The following is a 16,138-nucleotide window of genomic DNA, read 5'->3' on the forward strand; positions in this document are numbered from 1 at the left end:
GCCTATGTATAAATATGTATGGTATTGGGACATTCAAATGAAATTCACTTTATCATAGCCATTTTATATGAAAAGTATATATTGAATTATTTGTTATTTTCTTTTTATTAAATATCACTATTAAAAATATTTTTAGCGCATGCTTAGGCTATTATTATTAAAATTGTAGCAATTTAAGTTGTTTATTTATTAATGGAAAACTAATCGACCAGTCGGTTTTAGACAATTTGTATTTTCTCCGCAAACAATGTTATTTTGGAATTCACATATTTATTTTTGACTAACTTATTTTATTTTAGTTGTATTCTTTTAATGAATTTCTCGAACCTCAATTACTGTAGGTGTTGTATTTTTATATACATTTTCCTTGAGTTATATGAATTTTTTTATTGCTTATTTAGTTGTTAGCGGCACATATAATTTTTATTAAAAAATAGCATAATAATTGCCTTTTTTGTAAACTTACTAACTGCTTGTCTATTTTTAGACTATGGAAGTTTCACATATTAACTTGTTTTCCTTCCATAAATATTTGTTGTTAAACTATTGTAAAAGCAAAAATGGATTATTTTTCCAAATTTAACAAAAATATATATTTTTTCATTGAAAAATCTGAAACTGTCTTTGGTATTTCGAATTTAAGTAACAATGGCAAAGCGGTGGTTCAAGACAATTTATTCCTTGGCCGGATAAAAATACGTATCCGTTCTGGTTATGTGGACCCGATAGTCGTTGGAACGGGAAACACTACTGTTCCCACTTTCGTCTAATATCAGCATGACACCTGTATGTCGTAAAAGCAAAATTGTAATAAAATGGCAACACCACATGTGTTTGACGTCTCACAATTGTCACTGTCGCAGCTGGTGGTTTTGTCTGGTTATCTGGTCTTTCCCGATTTCCTGCGTTTTGCGTGTAGCGATTGATGCACAAATTGTTGCTAAATTGTGCGAAATATCGCTCCAATTTTATTTAGCGCTGTGGTAATGTTAACTTAAACAAATTGTGAGTAACTTGTTATTGAAAGTGCTACTAAAATTGTGTAGAGTAGGCAATTCAGTTAAATTTGCTGTCGGGTAATCCAGTTCAAGAGCATACATATTCATTGTGTGCGATTAGTTGTTGCTAGTGAAAGCATAAAATATATTAAAAGTTAAAAAAAAGAGCGCAAAGGCATAAATATGAGCCAATTCACCGATATTTTGGAGCGTGAATTTCCAGCCATTGACAATGAGCTAAAGGATTACGTGGAGGGTGAGCAAATCCCAATAAATAAATTTGGTTGTGTTTGAAAAACCTAACTTTGTGTTGTAGGTGTGCTTTGTGGTAGTTTGGAAGATTTTGAGTCATGCGATGACATATACGAAGCTGTAGGAGATATCCTGCAAAGCATTGATACGGGGAAATCTGAGGAGAACATAAGGTAATTGAATCCTAACTAAATTTTAAAAGCATTTTTGTAAATATGCAATTCATATATTCTGTCAGAGACCTTTGTGATGAGTTTTTTAACATAATTAAAAAGAATACAAAAAATGAGGTACGTAAAGTATTAAATGCTCCCGTAAATATTGCCGCTATGGCCAAAGAGATGGAAAATGTTGATAAGAATATGCAAAGCATATGGCTTACTACGAAAGATGGTGGATCGGTGAGTAGTTGAAAAAATATTTTTATATTTTATTTACCTACGCTCCCCATGTAACTCCAGAAAGTGAACAGCAAAAAGCTTGAGAAAGCCGAAGCAAAGCTACAGCAAAAGCAGGAAAAACGGCAGGATGTTGTGAAATCAGCTGTTGCTGCACCAGTCAAACTGCAAACTGCTACAGCATCACAAGTGCTGAGTAAGAAGAATACAAAAATGGAGCAAAAAGGCACAAATCGATCAATGGATATAAAAATAGAGAATTTCGATTTGGCATTTGGCGACAAGTAATTCAACATAAAAAAGCCTTGATTTAGTGCAAAATATCTAAAATATATTAATGTTCTTACCCTAGGGTTTTGCTACAAAACGCCAATTTACTGCTCTCTTTGGGTCGTCGATATGGCCTTGTCGGACGTAATGGTTTGGGTAAAACGACACTTCTGCGCATGATTTCAGATCGGCAATTGGCGATACCTTCACACATCAGTGTTCTGCATGTAGAACAAGAAGTTGTTGGTGACGATACAAAAGCTGTTGATAGTGTCTTGGAATGTGACCTTGAACGTAATCGGTTGCTAACACGCGAAAAGGAAATACTTGCCACTTTAAACAGCGGAGTGCAGGATACGAAGTTAAGTACAGAGTTGAACGAAGTATACGCACAGTTGCAGAATATTGAAGCTGATAAAGCGGTGGCAAGAGCTTCTGTTATATTGCGTGGTCTTGGTTTCGACGCTGATATGCAGCAAAGACCAACTAAATCATTCTCCGGTGGTTGGCGTATGCGTTTGGCTTTAGCACGTGCACTTTTTTCCAAACCCGATCTACTACTGCTCGATGAACCGACTAACATGTTGGATATAAAAGCCATCATATGGCTTGAAAATTACCTTCAATCCTGGCCAACAACATTGTTAGTTGTTTCTCACGACCGTAACTTTTTGGAAACTGTTCCAACCGATATCATACATCTGCATTCCCAGGCGCTTGAGGCTTACAAGTAAGATAATATAAAATGTCTACTTCATTTTTAACATGAATTGGGTATGTTTTTTTCAGAGGTAATTATGAGCAGTTTGAAAAGACAAAGACCGAGAAATTGAAGGCCCAACGACGCGAATACGAAGCACAAATGGCACACCGCGCGCATGTGCAAGAGTTTATCGATCGTTTCCGTTACAACGCAAATCGTGCATCTTCGGTACAATCGAAAATCAAAATGTTGGAAAAGCTGTAAGTTATTATATTTAAAAAGAAACCAATGAAAATAGGTATTTCTAAAAGCTCTTATATCTTGTTGTAGACCCGAATTGAAGCCTGTCGAAAAGGAAGTTGAGGTTAAACTGAAATTCCCCGAAGTTGAACCATTAAATCCCCCGGTGTTAGCTTTATCAGAAATCGAATTTAGATACAAGGACACAGATCCATTACCCGTTTTTAAAAATGTGAATCTATCAGCTACCTCAGATTCAAGAATATGTATTGTAAGTTTAAGCTAGGAATAGTACTTTCAAACATTATCTAATTTTACAATTTATTTTAATAGGTGGGAGAAAATGGCGCAGGTAAGACCACACTTCTTAAAATCATTGTTGGTCAATTGACTACAATACACGGCAACATTATCTCGCATCGTGGTCTGCGAATTGGCTATTTTGCGCAACATCATGTTGATCACCTGAACATGAATACTACTTGTGTGGGTGTATTGGCAGAACTCTTCCCAGGGCGGCCGGATGAGGAATATCGTCGGCAATTGGGCAGCTTTGGCATATCAGGGCAATTAGCGCTGCAAAGCATTGCTAGTTTGTCGGGAGGACAGAAATCTCGTGTCGCTTTGGCGAAAATGTGCATGGGTATAAAATTATCTAATTATATTTGAATGTTTTGAAACTAATAGTAAATATAATTTCAGCCGATCCTAACTTCTTAGTGCTTGATGAACCTACCAATCACCTGGATATTGAGACCATTGATGCCTTAGGTCGAGCTATTAATGCATTTAAGGTAATTATATTATTGTTAATTTAAATATGTATTTTGCTGATGAAACAATTGTTTGTGCTTCTTCAGGGCGGTGTAATATTAGTATCTCACGACGAACGTCTGATAAAGGTGGTATGCAAAGAACTGTGGGTGTGCGGCAATCGTACAGTGCGCGGCATGGAAGGCGGACTAGATGAATACAAACGTGAAGTTTACAAAGAAATTGAAGCAGCAAATAGTTAAATTAAATTGTAGCGCAAAACTCTATTTTGTATTCGTTCTAATTGTAATTTATGCACATGCACTGTAAAAGTAAACTACTTTGATATGATTTTACAATTGCATATAAATGATTAAAATACAAAAACATGGAAAAATATATAATTTCATCATGCGATAACGCTAAAAGTGTGTGACCTTTGTTTTTTTCTTGTTGAAAATAGACCACAGGGAAAGTTTTTGAGGTCGAATAAAATTCAAGGAATTTATCATAGAATCGTATTTCGGAAAAAGAACTTCATTGCCTGTCCATGAGCTCATGGTATGAATAATCAAATACTAAAACGATTTTCCAATTCACCACATATGCTTTATTTTTAACGTTAAAATTGCTAATTATAATCAAAAGTAAATGATAACTTTAAGTTATCTTATACAATTAGAAATTAGCCAATTATGTTTCGATATCTAATATTTTAATGCATATATATATATTTTATATCTTGAATGCAATTACATTGTCTTATCCACCCTTAACACTCCCCAGTTAAGCAAAACCGAAAGTAAACGAACTTAGTTCTTGGTGATACCAATCACACCACAGCCAAGACGTGCACCAGCGTTGCCAGTTGACTTGCTCAATTCGTGGCCACCTTTGCCCAAATCATCGGGATCAGCATGCACAACAACAGTACGTCCAACGATGCTATTTGCTCCGAACAATGTAATTAATTTATCGCTGATGTTAACCTAGCAGAAATATTTAAAAATAATATTACTATATAAAATAACTTTTAATTATTTGGCCTTTCAAACCTTGGTTGGTCCATCGCCGCTGGCTTCAATATTGCCCAAATCACCCAAATGACGATTTTCGTCGGTTGGCGCACCATGCTCCTTGCCAGCAGGATTAAAATGTGGCCCAGCTGATGTGCAACCGTTAGTGTTATCTCCAAATTCATGTACGTGGAAGCCATGAAGACCTTTAGAAAGTCCAGAAACTTCACCAGTGACTATTACGGGTGAAGACTCATCCTAAAAAAATACAAAATGTTTCACAATTATATTAATATGTAAATAAATTCCAATTTAAATTACTTGAAATCATTACATTTCATAAGAGAGGTGTATACTTATGCACTTTAGCTATATACATAGTATATATATAAATATGTTTATATATCCAAAATAAATGACACCGCATTATAATATTCATAAGCTACTTGAGAAAATAAGCTTTTTACCTATATAATTAAATATTCTATTACAAATTTGATAACAAGCACTCAATTGGTTGTTATTTCTTAACCGAAGAGGCGTCTCGCATCCCAAGTACCCCAACGCATATGTATATGTATTAACACATCGCAATGAAACTGATAACTATGTAGATACCTGTGTAATTATTATGGAGTTTGTAATCTATACTGAAAATGCTTATTCATGCTTATATGCAGTGATAAACTTATACATATGTATATGTATGTCATGTACATATATGTAAAGTGACATCTTCTTCTATTTACCTAATTTTTAAACATAATCTTAATTATTAATATTTTATATAGTTTCGGAAATTTCATTTCACAATGTCAGCCGGTGACATGACCTTGGACCCTCAAAATATTAAAGATAGATAAAAAGGCTGTTGCTTACCTTCTGTTCGAAGTAAACGGTACCCTTCACATCACCGTTGATTACACTTACAGCTTTAGCAGGCATTATTAAATATTTTTAAAATATTTTTGTAATAATACAAATTGTACACGCGTTGACTAAGTAAAATGCGACAGCTTCGAACAGTGCGAAAGTCGATTATGAACCGAATGAATTAAAGGTAAATCTAACAGAACTGCGGCGAAATCCAATTGGAATCAATGGCGGCAAATTGAAGGGTTGCATGCGTTATTGAGCAATAATTCGCAATAATAACGGAAGTGCAACAGAGGAAGTTATTGTGCCCTTAACAAAAATCATTTCATTCACATCATTTAAAAAAATCGTTAAATTGTGGTTATTTTATATGGTATAAAATAAAATGTATTAAAAATCATGATGATTGATAAATAGATTCAATTTATTTATGAAATAAAAGTATCACCCTGAATTTGCTATCTTCCGAAAACGTCAGAGTTGATTTTCAAATTAAAATAACATTTATTTGACAGCACAAAAAAAAAATCGGAAAATATTTTATTTTAGGCAGAATAATGTCTGAATTTACTGATTTAGTTTCAATTTGTAATGAAACGGATATTAATAATGACGAAGTCAAAGAGTATAATTTTGACGAAAACAACAAGCTGTTGTTAATACGTCAAAACGATCGAATCTGGGCCATCGGAGCAACGTGTCCCCATCAAGGTGCGCCTTTGGTTAGAGGCATATTAGGACATGGACGCATTCGTTGCCCACGTCATGGTTCTTGTTACAATATTAGGACTGGCGATATAGAGGATTTTCCGGGTTTGGATTCATTACCAACGTATCCGGTTGAAATAGCTACAAACGGAGTGGTTCAAGTGCGTGCGAGAATCAAGGATCTTAATAAGATACGGCGCACAAAGGAAATGGTAGAATACATTAAGTCTGACGAACGTATATTTTTGTTAGTAGGCGGTGGAGTTTCAACGGCTACATGTGCTGAAACATTACGTCAAGAGGGCTACACAGGACGCATAATAATATTGTGTCGTGAGGACTATTTACCTTACGATCGTGCACCACTCTCAAAAGCATGGCAAGGAGATATAACGGAATTATATTTCCGCGATAGCGATTTTTATGAGGGCAATAATATTGAGGTAATATTGGGAGTGGAGGCAATTAAATTGGACACAGCCATGAGAACGGTTAGCTGTTCCAATGATCAACTAATTACGTACGATAAACTTTTCATTGCGACTGGTTCAAAGCCAACTAGATTGCCTGTCAACGGTAATGATTTAAGAAATGTATTTTACATACACGATTATAGAGATCTCCAAACAATAATGCATGTGTTAAAATCAAAAACGAATTTAGTATGTGTAGGAGGGGGTTTCATTAATTTGGAATTTGTTTCCTCTATAGTTACCAAAGTAAAATCGGTGAGTATGGCATTTAATAGCATAATCAAAACTTATTAAAGTCAATGTTTCAATGTTAACAGATTGTGCTGGTTAGCAATGAGAAATATCCTCTAGAGAGCACTGTTGGCAGTGATGTCGGTGAGCGTTTATTGCAATTATACCGCGAAAAGGGTGTACAAATGAAAATGGAAAGTAGAATTAAAGAAATATTAAGCGAGGATGGAGTTAGAATCTCTGAAATCAGAACAAGCGATGGTTATAAGTATCCGTGCGATGTATTAATCATTGCTGTGGGTGTAGTGGCTAATACTGCATGGCTAATCGACTCGAGCTTGCCCATAAATGCTGATGGCACAATTGATACGGACATGCATTTAATGACGCTGGTGCCCAACATCTATGTGGGCGGTGATATTGCCAATGCACCACTCTTCTCGAATGCCAATCAAAGACAAAATGTTAAACATTTACAAGTGGCACAATATCATGGTTATGTGGCTGCTATAAATATGGCTGGTACTATAAAAGACCTACGGGCAGTGCCTTTTTTCAACATACACCTCTTTGGTGCAACGTTTTCGCATGCTGGTGTTGGTAGTATAAGTGAAACTTCCATATACGGTGATTTAAAACGTTTAAAATATCTGGCATATTTGTTCGATCGCGATGGCAACGTCACATGTGTTAACACTTGCGGTTACGATGCTACGGTGGTTAACTTTTGTGAATTGCTGTCACAAGGTAAACGACTGCATCGTTCTGACGTAGTAGACAAGTCCAATCCGCATCAATGGATGGAACATTTGCTCGATACGCGACGTACACGTTGTGGCTGTTAAAATTTTAATTTGTTGCTCATATTTAACGCTTTTACCAATTGTTCTTCATTCGCATTCAGTCGTTTTGGTTTTTTGCTGCTATCCATACGGCTGTGTAAAACATGCAATCAATAAACAGAATTCATTATTTAAACAAATATTGTACTCATATGTATTTAATTTGCTAAAATACTGTAATAATTATGAAAAAGACCGCTGTTTAGAACGTTTTAATTTAATAAAAATGAAGTCTGAAATTACGTAATTTAATTTGTGTTGTACGTTTTTAGGCTAATCATCACATTTTTTTTTTCAAGATGGTGATCTAGTTTTTTTTCTAGATCTGAACTGTTTTCATGCTTGATTATCTTGTTCATAGAAGAGAACTACACTTGAATTTTCGAAGAAAAAATTGAAACAAGTCAAAACAGCATATTTTACATTGATATTTTGAAGATTGAAGAATACACAGAGATTATCTATATTCTTTGTATTTTTTTCTCAATACACATTTTGTCCAAACATTGAAATGGAGTTTTCTTTATTATAATAGAAATAAAGTGCAATCATCATTATACATTTTATCTTTACCATAAATTTGTTTGTAGGGTTCTTTTTTTTTTTTTTGTTTACTTGTTTTATAATATTTTTTTATTTAAATTAAATTTTTTGTATTAGTTGTAATTTGTTTTTCTAGATTTAGGTTCGATATAATTGTAGGTATGTAGAGATAGGTAATTAATTCTTTTGCTCCTTTTCAGTTGCCACACAACTATGATTCATTTATTTTGCTTTTACTTACTAGCTTTGCTGTTTAGAACGTATACACCGTCTAGGCTTTCTGCCAAACATGCTGCTTAATTCTTTTTAGCATTAATATTTATTACTCGCATATTAAGTAATTATTTTTCCCATCATTTAAAATGTACTACTTTCATTAGTTTACAATTTTTTAAATTAGATTTTTGTTTTTTTTTGTTCTTTATATATTTTTTTGTTTGCATTTCGCATTTTATAACTTTTTTGTTACTTTTTACTCCCATTCATTCTAGTATAATATATAGCATCATCAAGCATATTGAATTCGTCCAGAGTAAACAAGTACATCTATACAGTATGCTAGGGATACAATTTTGATAATCGTTAAACGAATAAATCATTACAACAACAAATATTAAAGCAATATAGGGAGTTTGTATATATTCATATTTTAGAAAGATTAAAAACAATAAAACAATTATTTTTGTTCACATACTTTGCTTGTCAAATTCAATATACCGATGGGTTATAATAGTAATAAAGATGTTTCTTGGTTGGTTGGCTTCATGTGTTTCTTAATTTTTCTTATGATACCGGTTTACTGTTTTCATTTTCTATATCTTCAACGAAATATTTTGTAAGTAATGTTAGTTTAACATTTTCTCAATTTTGTTTTGTTTTGTGTGTGAATGTGTCTTCAATTATATTATGTCTTCTACTACACTCTGACCCACTGTAGTTTTCTAATGTCGCTTTAGTCCAATTCAGAAATATATCATATTTATAGTAATTATAATTAAATAGAACTTATCTAATACTTGCAGTCAATTTAGATGAAAGAAGACATTTTGAGCGAAATTTAAAGTTCATGTAAATCATCAAAAGCGCTGTTTACTATTTGTAGACAGTTATTTACTATTAAAAGCTTGATACAAGGTTTCATAGACAATTTGCCTTTGAATATGGTCTTCGCATACTGAAGGTTTAATAAAAAAAAAAAAAAAAAAAGTGAAGTGTTTTACACATTGCTGATTTGTCTGTTAAAATTATTACATATTTCCGAATTGGTTTACGCATTTTACATTTTCCATTTATAGTAAATCTCAACTTTTGTGTGCTCTAGTTTTCTCTTTTTAAATTTGTTGTGTATGGGGTATTTTACTGTGGCAAATCTTTGCCATTTGTTAAATGTTTAATATTTTACATTCTTTTGTAAATTTTTTTAATTACTTGCAGACATTAGAAGAAACTGAAACAGAAACAGCAACATATCAGAGTACTTCGGATATATATTTGGGGCGTTTGGAAGCGTCGCATGAAGCGCTGCTGCCGGCGCCATTACCACCGCCAATACTGCAACCTTCATCGCCAGATTCCATATTGCCACTGTAATCGGTGGGCATTTCCTCGTATATAATGTCGGGATGCAACGTTTGCACTTGATGTTGATGTTGTTGCTGCTGCTGCTGTTGTTGTTGCTGCTGTGCGCCAGCTGCCATAGCGTGATTACGTTTGAGTGCTATCAAGGCACCAACGCCGTTGCCGCTGCCACCACCAATGGTCACTCCACTCTCGTTGTGTAGATGTTGTTGTTGTTGTTGCTGTACACCGGCAATGGTTGAATTTTGATTTGAAACATAGTATGGGCTTCCGCTACTGCTGAAAATGATTTGTTTAGAAATGAGTACAAGCGCTAGATAGTTTCTCATGGCAATGAGTTCATATCTTTGAAATAATTGGCAAAAGAAAAACTAATAAGAAAAATTAAGTGTAAAACTGGTGCTAACTTTAATGGAATGACTATTCAGAGATGAAATGAATGTTTTTAAGAAAATTTGCAAATAAAATAAATACAAAAACGTATTATTCTAATAAAAAAATAGTACTTTTCAAAATATTGACACAGAAAAATTAGCACCGAAAAAAAATTTAAAAAATAAAATGGTATTAAGCAGGAGAAATCATAGCTTTAAGTTTTTAAGTAGCAAAACTAAAAAAAAATATTTAGTATTTAATTTAGCAAAACTAAAAAAAATATATATCGATGCAATATAATAAAAAATATTGAAAACCAAATAAAAATTACTTGTATTGATTGTGGGAATTGTTAGCCGTCGATTGGTGCATATTCTGAGTTGTGTTGTTGTACATAATATCTGCAATTCAACGCACATTATTTTATTGTAATTATACTAAAAGAAAAACAAACGCGCTATCGCTTGCTAGTTGACTTATTACCACCATCGGCTGCGCGTTGCTCAATAGACATGCCCGGCGATCCAGGGGCCGATTGCAAAACGAAATCCTGCAGTGGTGAACTCTCACGCGAATTGTCTACATTATAACAATAAAAAAAAATTGTAATAAAAAATTATTAAATAAAATATATGCAAGAGTCGGCGTACCCATATGACTCGGTGAGACTGGTGCCGAACGTGGCATGCCGTATGTTGGGCGAAAGCCTTGGCTGCTACGTTGACGCCGTTTCTTGTAGCTGTGATCAATCAACTTGGCGCCACTGTCAGGATCAATACGCCAGAAACTGCCCTTGCCCGGCTCATCTTGAGAGCGTGCAACTTTAATGAAATATCTAAAAATAAAGATAAATATTAGATATACTGGCACTGAAAATACAATGTAGATATATTGAAACGTTTACCTATTCAAACTGAGATTATGGCGTATGGAGTTTTGCCAACCCTTGTTTGTTTCTTTACGATAGTACGGATAATGCTTGACTATAAATGAATAAATGCCAGAAAGTGTCAATTGTTTATCCGGTGCTGCAGATATAGCTTGAACAATCAACTGAGCATAGCTATATGGTGGTTTCTCATTGTGGTTATAGCTAGCTGTTGATGGTGTTTGGAATAGGTCTTGCTGAAAAGAAAATACCTCGTCATTAAAAATATAAAATCATTAATATAAGCAATTGATTTTACGTTTTGTAAATTGTTGTTGGTATAGTTGTTGTAATTGGCTTGGTTCTGATGAAAACCTTGTCTGGGGCTGGCTGGACAACTATTAGCAGCACTTATTGTACCTGTAAAATTTAAAAGTATTATTGTTATTGCAATTGTCACTTAAACGGTTAATTGCTACAATTTATTACACAAAAATATGTCTTTACAACCGTTTAAAATAACCGTTTTTAACACCCCATAAGGTACCTATCTATCTTTAATGAGTTATGTGATGCATTTCATAAGCAATTAAAAATTATGACAAGATAAATAATTAAATAAATATGTATGTTAATAAACGCATATTCTTTGATATTCCACGTGTGCGTTTTTAACAAAAATTGTATTTTCATTTATGTAATAATTATTTTTGTAAATATTTACATGTTACAACCCCAACCTAACACATTTCCGGCTATTTTTATGACGTAAGAGAGTTTTAACCTCATTCACACGTTTGTGTTGTTGTTGGTAGATTTCTAAAATTAATTTAGAGCCACGTGCAACGTTTGCAATTAAAAATTTGCACAACATATAATTACGCATTTATGTACGCAATTTGTAAAAAAAAAAAATGCTAGAAGGTAACATACAAATTCGCATGTATTAGTGCAAATGTATGTAGATATGACATGGGTGTACTTTTGCAGATAATATTTACTTTTTGTTTTGTTCCGATTCGTTTTTTCAGTGCGCACACAAAGCGGCGCTTTGTTTCGCATTTCATTGTTTTTTTTTGTATTTTCATTTGTTTACACTGCGTCAAGTGTAATGTAATAAAGTTTGTATGCCAGTAAGCAATAGCAAAACAAAAAAAAACTAATGTTTTTCTGAAACGTAATTAAATCTAACGCATTTGCTATAATATGCAATTAATTTTCGCTCAGTGTATAATTATGCAAATGCATACACATTTGTGTTTGAATAAGAAACAGTACAAATTCCACTTGCCAGTTGGTGATAGATATGGGCTTTTCTGCTCCTTCTTCGGTATGGATATCTTTAGTGGTGAGTACACATTTGAATTATCCATATTCGGCAGCAGATGTGTTGACGATGACACTGCACTAGAGGACACATGCGGTTGATGGTGATGAGATACATGTGTGGACGCATGCGGTGTTGGTCCAGACGACGCATGCGGATGATGGTGATCATCGGGTGGCGCAGGCGAAATAATGAATTGAGCACAACCTCCGCTCCCACCGCCACCGCCACCTCCTCCTATTCCACTGTTGTTCTGCAGGGCAGCCACATTGTTGTGACTATTATTATGATACGATATGCCACTGTTGTTCGAGTTAGTTAGCGCGCCAGTAGCATTTAAAGCGCCACCATGTACGAAACTCTCGAATTGTATGCGAATCTCGGTGCTGGGAAAGCGAAAGTAACAGCTGAAAATAGGGTAATTGTATTAAATAATTTTAACACACAATAAATTACAAATGTTTAAAACTAAGTGAAGTAGCGTTTCAATAAATTTAACTATGCAATTCTTCTCCGCGCTTTTGAGATACATATGTTATATATTACATTCACATACAGATACACAGGTGATTCGTTCAATATTGATTATGGCGCTGAACTTACCTGTTAGGTAATCGAAGCGGATCAGCATTTCGTCGTTGCAAAAAATCATCGACGAAAATGCCATTTTTACTTAGACACTGTACGAAAAAGTCACGTGCATCTCCATCGTAATGAACCTGAAAATGCTTTCTTGACACCAAATTGTTTTCGGCAACATGAAAGTGCACATGCGATGTTGATGAGTTTCGTCCAATAATAGTACATGGCTCGGTGATGTATAACAATTCCTGGTCGTATTTTAGAAAGCCGAGCGCGTTGTCAGGTGCTGTTAAAACGTTTGATGCACCGCCGCCCGAATTACCGGCGGTTGAGGCATGGGCAGGTGGGTGATTGGTATTCAGATTGGCGCCTACATTAGGCCCGACACCACTATTGGTTGTACTGCTGCCACTACCAGCTGCAATTACTACCGAATTGGTGTTGGCGTTAGATGATGTTGATGTATTCATGACCTCTAAGGCTGCGCTACTATTATTATTATTACTGCTGTTACTCGTGTTATTGTTGTTATTATTTGTTAGTATCGCACCATTGCCATGATGCAACTGGAGCATATCCTTGGCGATGGCTACAGTGGCAGCGTCGACGGTGTCCGTTGTTGCTGCACTATTTATTGTGTTTGAGGTGGGCGGGGTATTGTTTGTGCTACGAACGTTGTTTATGTTGTTATTGTTGTTGTTGCTACTATTGGTAGTATTTATATTGGTTGCCGGGCCGGATATAGAACCGTCATCTACTTGCTGAGCTGTATGTGGTTGTTGTTGGTGGGGGAAGAATTCCATTTGTATGCGGCGCCTTTTTCTTAATTCTTCTTTTTCTACACTTTTTTCCTAACGAAAAAATGTGTTAGCGCTACGCCACAATTGCGCTTGGTTATGTTACGGTGCGTTTGTTTTTCTGTTATGATTCTTATATTTTTATTCTACACAATTTACTGTCCCTACTAAAATACTAATTTCCCTTTCTTTTAACAAAAACTATATAAAATTTTTTTACTTGCACGTTTTGCACACTATTCACATTCGGCCACTGTCCCCTTGTTGCTAATATTAACACTTTAATTCGTCGCTTTGGACAATAAAAAACTCAAGGTTTTTTCCTTTTCTGCGTTTCAAAAGATTTTTCCAAATTTGAATTGTTTTCCGCACGCTTTGCGCACTTCTCTTTTCAATACATCCGATCGATCCTGTTCCGTTTGCAGCTCACATCCCCTCTTCTATTTATTTCACTTTATTTTTTGGCTCTGTCGTTCGTTGGCTGGCTATGGCTACGGCTACGGCTCAGGCTCTGTTGGCTAATGGCTGATTGCTATGTTGTTTTTGTCGTTTTTGTTTTTCTTACTGTTGTTGTTTTCCCTGCCGTTTTATGTTGTTTGTATGTTGTGTTGTGCTGAGCAGAACTGCGAACGAGAAAAATAAACCAAAAAAAACACACTAATATTGAAAAACACACAACGAAGGTACAGAGCGAAGGCAAAAACACACACACACGTATGTCTATTGGAAAATGAAAAGCCGCTTGAATGTTGGGGAGCAACAGCGCGCTCATAAGCGGCAGCCCCAATATTTTTTTCTAAAATTCAACAAACCTTACATTCCCCAACGCACTACACTTACCACGAAAGTTAAAGTTAATTTTTCAACAATATTTGGATATATATTTTTTTGCCACACGCGTGTTTACAAACAAAATTCTAAACCGAAATCGAAAATGAAGAACTGAAAATTCTGCACAAAACACGTTTCTTCTTACCAACGAGAAGACAGGCAACACAGGGTGTGTTGTGTATCTGGTGGTTGGCAGCACTGTGCTGAATACACACGCAAATGACATCTGCAGAATAGCGCACTGGTATAGAGTGCAAGGGAGCTGTTTCACTACCGAGGGAAGGGTGGAAGAAAAATAAATACAAATACCAGTGCACGCAACAAAACGAGCGCGATTTAGTAAACATATGCGCAAAGTGTCATGCGCGGCAAGGTGGTGGAGGCGAACAAACTGCACTAAAAATTTAATATTTATTTTCCATTTTTGGTTAAATAAAAACACTTAAACATTTTTGTGTTTAACTACGCAGAAAAGTTACTTTCCACTTGTATTCTACTAAATGTTTTGAAAATACTTCCTAAACACTGCAATATGTTATCAGCTTCACTTATAATTGTTCACTGGGTTATTTGTGCAGCATTGCCAATATAGTTTACTTTTTCCAATTGTCAGCCACATAGAAAAGTGGAATAGTACTTACAGCAGTGTAAAGGGCACACCATGGCCGAATTACCGGAAAATTTGCAAATTGTTAAGACAGAAGGACCACAAATACCGGAAACGGATGCACAGCCGCGTCGCCTTATTAAGGAGCGTCTAAATTTGCACGTGAAACGACGTCTCCAACAAGAACAGGAACCCCAAATACAACTGCAACAGACACAAATAATTACTCACCCTTCTGGGAATCAAACACGAGAAATAGTGACAACTGCAGCACCAGCACCAGCAGCACAACAATCACCACAATCAGCAAACGTGAACGTGAGTTCGACAGTAAACGACGTCACTGCGCCGACATCAACATCGAAAAGAAAAGAGAAACAACAACAGAAAGAACCAGCCAAAACACGCAGACCCTATCAAAAGCGAACGGACAAAAACACCACCAAAATACAAACACAATCGCTGACACAAATGCAAATAAGTGCTGAAGATGGCGGAAGAAGTCGCAAAAACAAACGTCACAAAGCACAGGGAACATTGGTAGGTAACGCAGTGCCATCGTCGGCTGGAAATGCAGCGCATAGTGCAAGCGCCGGTGCTTTATGTTTATCACCCTGCGTTGAGGAAGGTAGTGGCGGCGGTGGTGACGAAATGGACGGTCGAGATATATACTCCCGTGATAAAGAGAAATGCCCAGACATCTTAGGTATGGTTTTAAGTGGTAAAAAACGTGCTTTATTGCAGAATTCGGAAGTGAAGGAATTTTTAGCTAATATTATGTCCGCTTTTAAAAACTGATACGTTATATCCGCTTTAAATATTTTTATTATAAAATAAATATAAATTTGAAAATATTTATTGATTGATTGA

At 35.3% G+C, this 16,138-nt stretch overlaps 5 protein-coding genes across 9 annotated transcripts; 3 read left to right on the plus strand and 2 right to left on the minus strand.

Annotated features, from left to right (window-relative positions):
• The first annotated feature begins 874 nt into the window (after positions 1-874).
• Positions 875-4,045, plus strand: LOC126761636 (ATP-binding cassette sub-family F member 3). The gene is made up of 10 exons (XM_050477971.1): positions 875-1,254; positions 1,315-1,423; positions 1,489-1,651; positions 1,712-1,932; positions 2,001-2,648; positions 2,708-2,881; positions 2,952-3,132; positions 3,195-3,504; positions 3,564-3,655; positions 3,722-4,045. The coding sequence occupies exons 1-10, from the start codon at positions 1,182-1,184 to the stop codon at positions 3,875-3,877; spliced, it is 2,127 nt and encodes a 708-aa protein (XP_050333928.1). The 5' UTR covers positions 875-1,181; the 3' UTR covers positions 3,878-4,045.
• Positions 4,046-4,201: 156 nt separating this feature from the next.
• On the minus strand, positions 4,202-5,674 carry LOC126761649 (superoxide dismutase [Cu-Zn]). The gene is made up of 3 exons (XM_050478003.1): positions 5,510-5,674; positions 4,670-4,888; positions 4,202-4,603 (listed from the first exon to the last, which is right to left on the minus strand). Exons 1-3 carry the CDS (start codon positions 5,573-5,575, stop codon positions 4,427-4,429), a joined length of 462 nt encoding a protein of 153 aa, XP_050333960.1. The 5' UTR covers positions 5,576-5,674; the 3' UTR covers positions 4,202-4,426.
• Positions 5,675-5,742: 68 nt separating this feature from the next.
• LOC126761637 (apoptosis-inducing factor 3-like) lies at positions 5,743-7,860 on the plus strand. The gene is made up of 2 exons (XM_050477972.1): positions 5,743-6,942; positions 7,005-7,860. The coding sequence occupies exons 1-2, from the start codon at positions 6,064-6,066 to the stop codon at positions 7,761-7,763; spliced, it is 1,638 nt and encodes a 545-aa protein (XP_050333929.1). The 5' UTR covers positions 5,743-6,063; the 3' UTR covers positions 7,764-7,860.
• A 1,054-nt stretch (positions 7,861-8,914) lies between these two features.
• On the minus strand, positions 8,915-15,597 carry LOC126761634 (forkhead box protein K1). Of its 5 annotated transcripts, none has more exons than XM_050477966.1 (9): positions 15,500-15,597; positions 13,055-14,453; positions 12,416-12,858; positions 11,444-11,544; positions 11,161-11,381; positions 10,907-11,091; positions 10,740-10,835; positions 10,588-10,657; positions 8,915-10,160 (listed from the first exon to the last, which is right to left on the minus strand). In XM_050477966.1, the coding sequence occupies exons 2-9, from the start codon at positions 13,834-13,836 to the stop codon at positions 9,773-9,775; spliced, it is 2,286 nt and encodes a 761-aa protein (XP_050333923.1). In that variant the 5' UTR covers positions 13,837-14,453; positions 15,500-15,597; the 3' UTR covers positions 8,915-9,772. The 5 variants fall into 5 exon arrangements, with proteins under 5 accessions (XP_050333923.1, XP_050333921.1, XP_050333924.1 ...); XM_050477964.1 differs by lacking the exon at positions 15,500-15,597 and adding an exon at positions 14,671-14,844; XM_050477967.1 differs by lacking the exon at positions 15,500-15,597 and adding an exon at positions 14,671-14,843 and having other exon boundaries at positions 8,915-10,157.
• Positions 15,183-16,122, plus strand: LOC126761646 (uncharacterized). Its single transcript, XM_050478000.1, has one exon. The coding sequence runs from the start codon at positions 15,323-15,325 to the stop codon at positions 16,064-16,066; it is 744 nt and encodes a 247-aa protein (XP_050333957.1). The 5' UTR covers positions 15,183-15,322; the 3' UTR covers positions 16,067-16,122.
• Positions 16,123-16,138: the final 16 nt, after the last annotated feature.

This window comes from Bactrocera neohumeralis, chromosome 6 (assembly GCF_024586455.1).
Source record: "Bactrocera neohumeralis isolate Rockhampton chromosome 6, APGP_CSIRO_Bneo_wtdbg2-racon-allhic-juicebox.fasta_v2, whole genome shotgun sequence".
Taxonomy (NCBI): Eukaryota; Metazoa; Arthropoda; class Insecta; order Diptera; family Tephritidae; genus Bactrocera; species Bactrocera neohumeralis.